The following is a 12506-nucleotide window of genomic DNA, read 5'->3' as shown; positions in this document are numbered from 1 at the left end:
ACAGGGCTTGCAGTGAACTGTGGACTCGAAGTAAATACTGGGAAGAAGGGAGAGAGGTAGTGGCTAGGGGCCATCAGAAGTACGGAGCCAAGCACATGGAAGTCCGGGAGACCCAACTTGGGGAAGGAGCACTCAGAGGGGGAGTGGGGACAGACCCTCCAGGTGAAGCAAAGCCACTGAGCACAGTCCAAAGGCACAGGAGCTGAGAGCCACCTGCAGCCAGACAGAGGCCCTGCCGGAGCTGCTCCCCCCACCCCTACCCCCCAGCCCCGCAAGCCTGGCTGGCCCTCCCGGCCCTCACCTCTGCACTCTGCTCCTCCGATGAGTCATCATAGTCGTGCTTTCCCTCCTGGCTGCCATACTCGCGGGGGTATGAGCGGTAGTCCATATCTCGGTAGTCGTGGTCTCGGCTGCGGTTCTCCCCACTGTCATCCTGGGAACGGTCGGCAGCTCCATAGCGGCCAGTCCTGTCCCCACGACCACCTCTGGGGGAAGAAAGATGGGAGGAATTAGAGGGCAGTTCTTTCGGGAACATGCAGTAGGTGAGGCTGGCCCAGTATCCACTCACACTCTCGACCCTCAGCCCTAACTCCTAAATCCACGGGTTCCTACCTCTCTTGCAAATCCAATCTACTTCTCTCCTTCCCTCCTCCACCTCTCTAGTCCATGCTGTCTCCTTCATTGACCACCACCCAGGGCTCCCCAATTCATTCTCTACATCCCAAATGTGAGTGCTCTATAAGGCAAAGCCAATTGAGCCCAATAGTATCGCTCCCTTCACTCGCTCCTTCTTTTATTATGTGTGTGACAGAGACAGAGAGAAACAGAGAGAGGGACAGATAGAGACAGACAGACTGGAAGGGAGAGAGATGAGAAGCATCAATTCTTCGTAGCGACACCTTAGTTGTTCATTGCTTTCTCATATGTGCCTTGACTGGGGGGGGGGGCGGGGGCTCCAGCAGAGCTAGTCAGCCCTTGCTCAAGCCAGTGACCCTGCGCTCAAGCCAGATGAGCCCTCAATGAAACTGGCAACCTTGGGGTTTTGAATCTGGGTCCTCTGCATCCCATTCCGACACTCTTTCCACTGCTCCACCGCTTGGTCAGGCTAATACGCATTTATTTGATGAGTTAAAAACTACTAGACTGTGCCTGACCTGTGGTGGCGCAGTGGATAAAGCGTCGACCTAGAAATGCTGAGGTCGCCGGTTCGAAACCCTGGGCTTGCCTGGTCAAGGCACATATGGGAGTTGATGCTTCCAGCTCCTTCCCCCCTTCTCTCTCTCTGTCTCTCCCTCTCCTCTCAAAAATGAATAAATAAATAAAAATAATAAAATAAAAGGTTTAAAAAAAAAACAAACTACTAGACTGTGAGTTCTGGGAAATGAAAGAACCACACCTGTTTGGTTTACTGCCCTAGTCTCCAAAGCTTAGCTTAATGCCTAGTACTCAGTAGGTGTCCAATTATTTATTTTTTTATAACATGATTTAAAAAGTATTCTTTTTTTTTAATTTTTTTTTTTTAGATTTTATTTATTCATTATAGAGAGGAGAGAGAGAGAAAGAGAAGGGGGGAGGAGCAGGAAGCATCAACTCCCATATGCGCCTTGACCAGGCAAGCCCAGGGTTTTGAACCGGCAACCTCAGTGTTTCCAGGTTAACGCTTTATCCACTGCGCCACCACAGGTCAGGCCTAAAAAGTATTCTAAAAGCAACTAATACATGTGTACTTGAAACAGAGACAGTCACTATACAGACTACTACTGGCAGGAACCCGATACCGGTTAGGAACACTAGCATGTCTACTATCAACACTATTATTGACATTACTGTAAGGTACTAGCTAAAACAACTAAACAAAGGAATGAAGAAAAGAGATGAAAAGCTGTAAAGGAGAAGGTAAAATCATTATCAGTGATATGAGGATATACCTTCAAACTCTAAGAGAATCAACTGAAAAATGATTACAAATAATATATCAGTAACTGCAGAAAATAAAATTAATATGCATAAATTAATACTTTGCCTATATTCAGAGAGTCACTGTTTAGAAAATAGGAAGATCCGAAGTATAACTACATCAAGAAGATTAACTACGTAGACGTGCAAGGTCTTCTGAGTACTTCACACATAAACTGGGATACATTTGAAATGGGCCAACGATTTAAATGGAAGAAATGAAACATTTAAAAGTAGGAGAAAACATGAGATAATTTCTTGATAATACTGAAATGGAGAAAACTATGACCTAAATCCAACAGCCATGGAAGAAAAAATAATTTTTAAAAAGATTTATTCATTTTAGAGAGAGGAGAGAGAAAGGAGGAAAAGGAGCAGGAAGGATCAACTTCTACTTGCTTCCCATATGTGCCTTGATCTGGCGAGCCCAGGGTTTCAAACCAGCGACCTCGGCATTCCAGGTGAACGCCCCATCTACTGCGCCACCACAGGTCAGGCTAGGGAAAAAATTAGTAAATCCAACTACATAAAATAATGGCTGACCAGGTGGTGGCGCAGTGGATAAAGCATCGGACTGGGACGCAGAGGACCCAATTCAAAACTCCAAGGTTACCAGTTTGAGCACGGGATCATAGACATGACCCCATGGTCACTGGCTTGAGCCCAAAGGTCGCTGGCTTGAGCCCAAAGGTCACTGGCTTGAGCCCAAGGTCGCTGGCTTGCGCAAGGGGTCACTCGTTTGCTGTAGCTCCCAGGTCAAGGCACATATGAGAAAGCAATCAATGAACAATTAAGGTGCCGCCACAAAGAATTGATGCTTCTTATCTCTCTCCTTTCCTTTCTGTCTGCCCCTATCTGTTCCTCTCTCTGTCTCTCTTTCTATCTCTGTAAAAAATAAATAAATAAAAATAAAACATATCTGCTGGGAAAAAAACATCAAAAGCCGAGTCAAGACAAAAAATAAACTGGGAAAAATACAAAAGGAAAATAACAGAATTCACAGTAAACAAATACAAATGATTTATATTTGAAAAGATGCTCTATCTCAGTCATAACAAAAGATGAAAATTAAAAGTACACCAGATAGACCATTTTAAAATACTTAATATTTATTTTTGTGTATTTTTATGAATCATTTTTGTGGTAAAATACACAGAGCAAAAATTTACCATTTTAATCATTTTTTAAAAGATTTTATTTATTGATTTTAGAAAGAGGATAGAGAGAAAGGGGGGAAGGAACAGGAAGCATCAACTTGCAGCAGATGCTTCTCGAGTATGTGCCTTGACCGGGCAAGCCTGGGGTTTGAACCAGAGACTTTGGCATTCCAGATTAACGCCTTATCCATTGTGCCACCACAGGTCATGCCATTTTAATCACTTTTAAACATTCAATTCAGGGGCACAAAATACATTCACAACATTGTGCAACCATCACCACTATTTCCAGAAGCCTGTCATCATCCCAAACAGAAACTCTGTACTCATTAAACAATAATTCTCCATACTACAACCTCTCTTCTACTTTGTCCCTATTAATTTGCCTATTCTAGGTACTTTTTAAAAAACAGAATCATATATGTCCCTTTGTGTCTGACTTTTTTCACTTAGCATAATGTTTGCAAGGTTCATCTATGTTATGAAATGTATCAGAATTTTATTCCTTTCTTTGGCTATGTGCCTACGTATGGTATATATCACATTTTGTTTATCCATTCATCTGTTAATGGACACCCGGGTTGTTTCCACCTACTAGTTGTTTTAGCTGTTGTGAATAATGCTGCTATGAACACTGGTGTACAAGTATCTGAGTCCCTGCTTTCAATTCTTTTGGTATATGTACCCAGAGTGGAATTGCTGGATCATATGGTAATTCTGTATTTAATTTTTTTCAGAATTCTTTTTTTTTTTTTTTTTTTTACAGAGACAGAGAGAGAGATAGACAGGGACAGACAGACAGGAACAGAGAGAGATGAGAAGCATCAATCATCAGTTTTTCTTTGTGACACCTTAGTTGTTCATTGATTGCTTTCTCACATGTGCCCCGACCACGGGACTTCAGCAGACTGAGTAACCCCTTGCTCGATCCAGCGACCTCGGGGTCTCGAACGTGGGTCCTTCCGCATCCCAGTCCGATGCTTTATCCACTGCGCCACTGCCTGGTCAGGCTGTATTTAATTTTTTGAGGAACTATTAAACTGTGTTCCACAGTGGCTGCACCATTTTATATTCCACCAGAAATGCACGAAGGCTCCAATTTCTTCACATCCTCACCAACATTTGTCATTTGGCATCTTTTCATATGCTTGTTGGTCATCTGTATATATTCCCTGGAGAAATGTCTATTAAAGTCTTTTGTCTATTTTGGGTTTTTCTGTTGCTGTTGTAAGAATTCTTTATATATTCTAGGTGTTAATTCCTTATCAGATATGTGATTTGAAAATATTTTTCACTTTATGTGGATTGTCTCTTCACTCTTTTGAATAGTATCCTCTGATGTACAAAAGTATCTAAGCTAGGCTTCACCAGTACTTCCACTACTACCTTCTTTCTGTTCCAACATGGCATTTAGCCTGACCAGGTGGTGGCGCAGTGGATAGTGTCAGCCTGGGACGCCGACCCAGGTTAGAAACCCTGAGGTTGCTGGCTTGAACCCAAAGGTTGCTGGCTTGAAGCCCAAGGTAGCTGGCTTGAGCAAGGGGTCACTGGCTTGGCTGGAGCCCCCCAGTCAAGGCACATATGAGAAAGCAATCAGTGAACAACTAAAGTGCTACAACTATGAGTTGATGCTTCTCATCTCTCTCCCTTCCTGTATGTCTGTCCCTCCCTCCCTCTCTCTCTTAAAAAAAAAAAATCAAATCGAGGCTACCATATTGCTTTTAGTCATGGCATGTCTCCTCTGGCCTGTAAAAATTTCTCAGTCTTGTCTTGTTCATGTTGTTTGTTTTTTAAATAACTTTGACAGTTTTGAAGAGTACTGATTAAGTATTTTGTAGAATGTGCCTCAACTTGGGTTTGTCTGATGTGTTCTTGTGATTAGACTTGAGATGATGGAGTTATGGTGTTTTGAGAAGAATTCAGTAGATATGAGCTGTCCTTCTGATCCCAGTGTGTCAGGGGACAGATGGTATCAACATGACTTATCTCTGGCGATGCTGACCTTGATCATCTGATTGTGGTGGAATCTGTCAGGTTTCTCTGCTGTAAAGTTTCCTTTTCCTCCTTTCTACTCCCTATTCTTTATTTTTTTAAGATTTTTAAAAATTTATTTTTTTTTTTTTTTAGAGAGAGGAGAGAGAAGGGGGTGGGAGGAAGAGTGGGAAGCAGCAACTTGCAGTAGTTGCTTCTCGTGGGCGCCTGACTGGGCAGCCCGGCCCGCAGTCAGGTCTGCTCCCTGTTCTTCCGGAGCAAGGCACCAAGATCAGCCCACACTCAAGAGCAGAGGAATTAAGCTCTCTCCTAGAGTGAGGAGTATTTACATATATTATTTGGAATTCTTCTATAAGGAAGATTTGACTTATCAGATCTGCAAAAGTCCAAATGTTTGACAATAAACTGTTGGCAAGGCTGTATGAGGAATAGGCACTCTCATATTGCCGGTAGGAGTGAAAATGGAACAATCCTCATAGAGGGGAATTTGGTAATAGCTGGCAAAACTAAAAATCGATATACTCTGTGACCACCAGTTCTTCTAGAAATTTAAAGAACCGATATGCTTGCACATACACAGAAACATTATTCACTGCAGCGCTCTTTATAACAGCAAAGGCCAAGAAACAACTTAGAAGTGTCAGGAAGATTCTGTTTAACACAAAGACTAACAAGAGGTAGAGGAGCCCCATCAGACATTAAAACAAAGTTGGGACAACTGAAATTATAATGAACAGATCAGCAAAACCAAACAGTCCACAGTACAGAAAGACACATGCAAATTTAAAGTCAAAAGTTGCATTTCAAATGAATGGGGGGGGGATTAGTCAATAAATACTACTTGTGATAACTGGTCCAGGGATTGGCAAACTCTAGCAAGTGGGCAAATCCAGTTACCTAAGTATTTAAAGATTTCTTGAACACAGCTATACAGTATTTACATATTGTCTGTGGCTGATTTCATGTGGGCAACTGTGACGTGTCAAGGACCATATGGGCTACAATGCCAAAAATATTTACTATCTGGTCCTTCACAGAAAAAGTTTTTTGACCTTTAAGAAAATAAAGTTGTTTATCCTAATTCTTACACCAACTAAATTCTAGATAGATCAAAATTTTAATCCTTCGCCTGACCTGTGGTGGCGCAGTGGATGGCATGTAGATTTTAGAACAATAAGGTCCCTGTTTCAGGGCCCAAGCTTGCCAGTCAAGGCACATTCAAGAACAGGTTGATGCTTCCTGCTTGCTCCTCCTCCACCCCTGCCTTTCTCTCTCTCTCTCCTCTCTCTAAAATCAATAAATCTTTTAAAATATTTAAATCCTTCAATAAAAACCATAAAAATATTAGAAAGAAAAAAAAATTTGATCATCTCAAGAATGAGGAAAGGCTTTCTAACCAAGACAAAACCAGAAGTCATGAAATAAAACAACTAATAAATCTGGCTTCATAAAAAATTTTAAATATCTAGAGTATAAAAAATATCATAAACATAGGCCCTGGCCGATTGGCTTAATAGTAGAGCATTGCCTCGCATGTGATGTCCCAGGCTCAATTCCCAGTCATGGCACACAGAAGAGATCATCTGCTTCCCCCTCTCCATTCTCTGTATCTCTTTCTTCTCCTCTTACAGCCATGGCTCAGTTGGAGCAAGTTGGCCCTGGGTGCTGAGGATGGTTCCATGGCCTTGCTTGAGGTGCTAAAATAGCTCAGTTGCTGAGCAACAGAGCAATGGCCCCAGATGGATAGAGTACTGCCCCATAGAGAGCTTCCTGGGTGGATCCTGGATGGGGCAGAGTGGGTGTCTGTGTCTTTGCCTCCCCGCTTCTTCTCACTTAATAAATAAATAAATAAATAAATAAATAAATAAATAATACCATAAACATGATAAAGTAGAGTAAAATGTTAATGGGTAGAGAGGCATTCACTGTAAAATTCTTTCAACGTGCTCGAAGTGTCATCATATACTGAAAAACCAGAAAGCTAAAAGATAATAAATGGAAAAAATGAAATGTTTCCAGATATTTTGGTTGGTTTCCAACTTTTTGTTATTGTTAACAAATATTAACATAACTTTTGCAGTGTGTCAGGCACTGTTCTAGATGCCGGAGATACTACTGTGAAGAAATGAAGTCCCTGTCCTTGTGAGCTCAGCTTGGAACCCAAATTATTTCCTTATGATAAACTCCTCAACATGAAGTGGCTGGTATGAGTATTGTTAAGGTTTTCAATACAAACAATGTTCCTTCACATTTGCTTACTACAGGTATCCCTCATATTTGAGCTCTAGTCATCAGAATTTAAAAACTGAACAGATCTGAATAAATGTTCAGATGAAATCCTGAACTCTGACACTCAGCACCTAAACCAAATAAATTTGTATATTAAACTCTCATTTTCTAAATCCAGGAAGGGAATAGATTTAGGTAGTAAAGGGTACTTTCAGTTGACCATAGAGCACTTTGATTAAACACCTTTCAAAGGCAGACCCTACTCATAATACATTTCTAGGAAGCTGGACTGAATCATAATATACAAGGACCTCCACAAAATGAGTATATTTCTAGAAAACATAAAATACCAAAATTGGCAGAAGTACACAAAATGATAATCAAAACTCAGGCCCCTTTAAAGTTGAGTTTTGCAAAGTTTTCAAGGGACAGATAATTCTTACATAAATTTCTTCAAAACACAGAAATAGCAAAAGATGCCCAATTCATGTCAAGAGGCTACTCTGATTCATTGCCAGATAAATAGAAAAGGATATTATAGGACCACTTGACTGATGGACACAGATGCATATATGCTAAATATAGGATCTAAATGTTTTAAAAATATATATAACATTGCTTAATTGTTTTGCCAAAAATTAATGAGTAAATGCTAGGAAATATCCAAATTGAGAAACATCTGCAAAACAACTGACTTGAGGTATTTTTTTTTCAATTTATTCTTATTTTTCTTTTCTTTTCTTTTTTTTTACCATTTTAAACTAATTTATTTAAAAAGCTTTTCAAGGCCCTGGCCAGTTGGCTCAGTGGATGAAGTAACAGCCTGGCGTGCGGACATGCCAGGTTTGATGTCCGGTCAGGGCACACACGAGAAGTAACCATCTGCTTCTCTTCCCCTCCCTCTCCCCTTCTCTCTCTCTTCTCTCACCAGTGGTTCCATCGGCCCCAGACAGGGGTTGCTGGGTGGATACTAGTCAAGGCGCATGTGAGAGTCTGTCTCACTATTTCCCCTCGTCTCACTTAAAAATTTTTTTCTAAGTGAGTAAATTTTGAAATTTACTTTCAGTATTATTTTGTATTGATATCAGGTGCACTGCATAGTGGTTAGACAGTCATATACTTTACGTACTGTTCTTCCCAATCTTTCCAGTACCCACCTGGCAACATACATAGTTATTGCCATATTATTGACTATATTCCCTATGCTGTGCTTTACTGACCTGTACTCTTGAAAAAGAAAGACTGAATAATTGCTCCAGATTAAAAAGGAGACTAAAATTCAAAATCCCTGTGTTCCCTCGTCTATCGTGGGGCTTAGGTTCCAGAACCCCCCGCGATAGGCAAAAATCTGTGAAGTAGCCACCTTATAGTTATTTTACTATTTATATATATTTAAGGCTTTATTTAGATTTAATATTCTTTTAATGTTTTAATTAAAATTTTTATATTTTTTATATTGTTTTCAATTTTTTAGGATAGAAAATGTTTATTTTACTGAAAAATGATTAAAATAATACATACAAGAAAATGCTTATTTTACTGCAAAAATAATTAAAATAATACATAAAAATACCTATATACCACAAAATCCTGTGATACAGCAAAATATCCGGGATACAAAATCAGATAGATACAATTTAATAATCAGCGATACAGTGAGACCGCGAAAAGTGAACGGGGATATGGCGAGGGACACTGTAGCTCAAAGCAATGCATGATCTTGGATTAGGGAAAAACAGCTATCTAGGACAACATTGGGACAACTGATAACATCTGAATAAGGATTTTCTAGAAGACAAAGTATTGCATCCGCATGAAACTTCCTGATATTGACAAGTGTACTGTGGTTATGGAGGAAAAAATTCTAGTTCTTAGGACATACTTGTAGTACTTAAGGTTCATGTCTGCCACAAACTCAAATGATTGGCAGGGGGCAAATGTTATATGTGGGGAGGAAGAGTGAGGAAAGAAGGAGAGGAAGAGAGGAGGAAAGAGGAGAGGAGAAGGGAAAGGTAACAAAGATGACAATGCTCCCCAAGTTAATATATAAATTCAATGCAATCTCAATAAAAATTCTTGAAATGTTTTTGAGGGACTTAGTAAACTTTTTATATAAAACTCCACAAATGCCTAAATCAACTTTGAAAAACAAGAGCAAAGTGGGAGCTATCAAGACATTCTACAAAGCCATAATAATAAAAGCAGTAAGGTGCGGGCACAAGAAAGAACAAACAGTCCAATGGATCACTCAAGACAGATCCATGTACGCAAGAGAACTGGAAATGAGATGAGGTATCACAAATCAGTAAGGAAGAATGGACTATTTAGGAGATGCTACTGGGAAAACTGCCTCACTATATGGAGAAAGAGAAAACCAGAACCTACCTTATACCATATTCAAAAGTGGACTCTAGATGGACTTAAAGACCTGAGTGAGAAAGGTAAAACTATACAGTGAAAACAACTGCTGTGTTCCAAAAGTACGAACAGAGAAGATTCTGAAAACACAGATTATAAGACAAAAAAGTGATGATTTTAGCACACCAAAATTAAGAACAGGTATCCATCCTTAAGGGGGGGGTCATTAAGCAAAAGGCAATAGGCATACCCCCCGGTGTCTTTGGGACCAATTAGAAGCAAAGCTAATATACACATGGCAATACAGACAGACCTGAAATGCAGTGCTGAGTAATACAAAGTTCATCGTGCAATGTGAAAACACAGACATTCAAAACCACACTACACATTTTAAAAGAATACATTTCAAACAACAGAGAAGCTGCCTACAGTATGGGAATTGGGAATAAAGTGGAAAAAATAAATAAGGCAAGAGAAGACTTTTGTACTGACCTACAATAGAAACCTACTGTGAGCTGGGAGATTATGATTCACTCAAACCTCTGCACTTGAGGTCCTTTAAAAGCCAAAAGCAAGTGGCTTTATTTCATAATAAAGTCTGAAGTAAGCAACTATGCCACCTTCTCAAACTCAGAAACTGACACAGAAGAACATTTGCAGTGAATCCCATCCAAAATCAAATGCCTTTCAAAAGATATTTTTCTTTTAAAGCAGCTCAAGACTGAATAACCTTAGATGAAGACACCTCAAATTTGGGCTCACTTTTCAGAAAACAAAATATTATAATTCTATATTTTTAAAAGGGCCTGGTGGGAGAAGAAGCCCTTTGTAGGACATTAAAAAATTATTTTTTCCCTGACTTTTTATAAATCTATTGCCTCTTAATAGAGGCTTTTTGGGAGAGTTAGGTCTGTTTTCCTATGTAATCCTAAAACGTAAGGAATCACCTGCATTAGGAACAGATCAACTGAGGTGACATACCAGGAATATGAGGAAATGGCCTGGAACTTTATCAAGTGTTCCAACTGTTTTTCTGTTCTATCGGAGTTAGGAATAACTGTGTGAGAGTGTCCCATTCCAAGATAAGCATCACGCCAACATCAGCCCACCCTACCCCTGAAATCTCCCGTTATCTGACCTGGCTTACCTCATACTTGTACTGGCAAATTCCTGACTGTGAAGGTACCCCTCTCACCTGTCCTTTAAACCCAAAGCTACAGCTCACACGTCTCTTCTGAGAATCCACAGGCACTAACAACCCACTACCCCTCTCTGCCTCTCCTCCCACAGTGGCTGTCCAGACCTTGGTGAATGGTACCATATACCTCTCTGAGTCACCCAAAGTGGAAACCTGGGCATTAGCCTCCATTCCTTCCTTTCTTTTGACTCCTTTCTACTCTCACAACCAACCATGGAGCCCATTCAGCTGTTCTGGAATCACCTGTAAACTTGTGTCCTCCCCTGAGACTAAGTAAAGAGAAGGTTACAATCTTATCTCTCATTCACCGCAGCACTCCCCAATAAACTTCTGTGATAAAGAAACCAATCATCTGTTACATTGTTTCCTCTGCCTGACAGCCCTCTCTTAGCACCTTTTTGTATCAATTCAAAGGGGGGAGGGAGCTTGGGCTATTTGGTTGAGGTGAAAGCAGGTAACTCACCTTCTTTCATACTCCATGTCCTGATAGGACCTTCGGGGGCTGCTGGGGCCCCTCCTCAGCCGCTGACTCCGTTTCACTTCCCAGCCACCCCCACTGCTGCCAGCATGATCTGCCAGCCTGGGTGATGCCTCCTGTAGGAACTCTGAAGAGAGAGGAAGAAAGGAGTTAAGGCAGTTGGGGCAGGAGGGGGGGGGGTCTCCTTGAGAAACCCTTGCTGGGAAGGCTCTCTCTGCTGTCTCTTAGCCCATGGATGCTGTTTCTCAGCTCCGAGTGCTCCTGTGGACCAGAGCAGGAATGCAGCCCTACTTGGCCTGCTCTTTTCCTTTCCCCACAAACATGAGGTTAGAGCTCACTGTCCTAGAATGAGCAAGGCCTTCAACAGACAGGGAGTATCTTGCAGAGAGACCTGGTGGTGCTACCCATTCTGTGATCAGGGCTTTGCCATCTGAAACTGGTAAACATGTTCAAGCCCAGAGCTACCTGCCTAAAGGAGCTCTTGGTGCTGAATGACTTGTTAGAGATCAGGCACAACAGGCATGGAGGCAAGACTTCACAACAGGAGTCCCAGGCTCCTTCCATGGGCTCCCAGGTGCCATTACATTAACAATTTCACCCTCCCAGCAAGTCGCTGGCTGCTCCCTACAAGACAGAAAGAGACCATGAAAGGCTTAGGAGGTGAAGGGGCTAACTTGGCAATGAGACAGCTGCTGCCTCCCTGGGCTCCTGGCCAACACATCTTTGGCCCTCACAGGGCAACTGGCTCAACCTTGAGTCCTGTGTTTCTTATGCACAAACAGGTCCTGAGGCAGCTCTCTCACCAGGGTTCTGGGCCCAAGTTATTTAGAAACAAAAGGAGCCCTTTCGGAGGCTGTTCCGAACCACTGCGCTATTCTTCTGAGTTGGAAAGGCAGTCATTTCACCAAACTTTCAGGGCTACAGTGAGATCTAAGGAAGTTCCGAGAGCCATGTGACCTGGCCAGGGGTCACCAGGCAGTATCCCAGAATTTTTAGGGCCCACCCTCTGAACAGGAATTAGGCAAAACCAGGCAGTAACAGCACCTGCCCAACACTAGGTTGCCACCACACCTTTCCTCCGTGTGTGTACACACACACACACACACACACACACACAATTTCTCTTCCTCCTCAAGCC

The 12506-nt window shown here is 41.6% G+C and overlaps 1 protein-coding gene across 7 annotated transcripts in view; it reads right to left on the bottom strand.

Annotated features, from left to right (window-relative positions):
- Positions 1-12506, bottom strand: part of RBM10 (RNA binding motif protein 10) — a 28436-nt gene that overhangs the window by 14704 nt on the left and 1226 nt on the right. For 6 of the 7 annotated variants that reach the window (XM_066248713.1, XM_066248711.1, XM_066248712.1 and 3 more), the window contains 2 exons: positions 11354-11495; positions 302-485 (listed from right to left, as the gene is read on the bottom strand). In XM_066248713.1, the coding sequence (XP_066104810.1) occupies positions 302-485; positions 11354-11495 (326 nt within the window). Of the gene's footprint in view, positions 1-301; positions 486-11353; positions 11496-11833; positions 11961-12506 lie in introns of those variants that run through there. The other variant, XM_066248717.1, reaches the window with a different exon arrangement.

Source organism: Saccopteryx bilineata, chromosome X (genome assembly GCF_036850765.1).
Source record: "Saccopteryx bilineata isolate mSacBil1 chromosome X, mSacBil1_pri_phased_curated, whole genome shotgun sequence".
NCBI lineage: Eukaryota > Metazoa > Chordata > Mammalia > Chiroptera > Emballonuridae > Saccopteryx > Saccopteryx bilineata.
The sequence above is the reverse complement of the archived record's forward strand: the minus strand, read 5'-3'. Positions and strand labels throughout refer to the sequence as shown.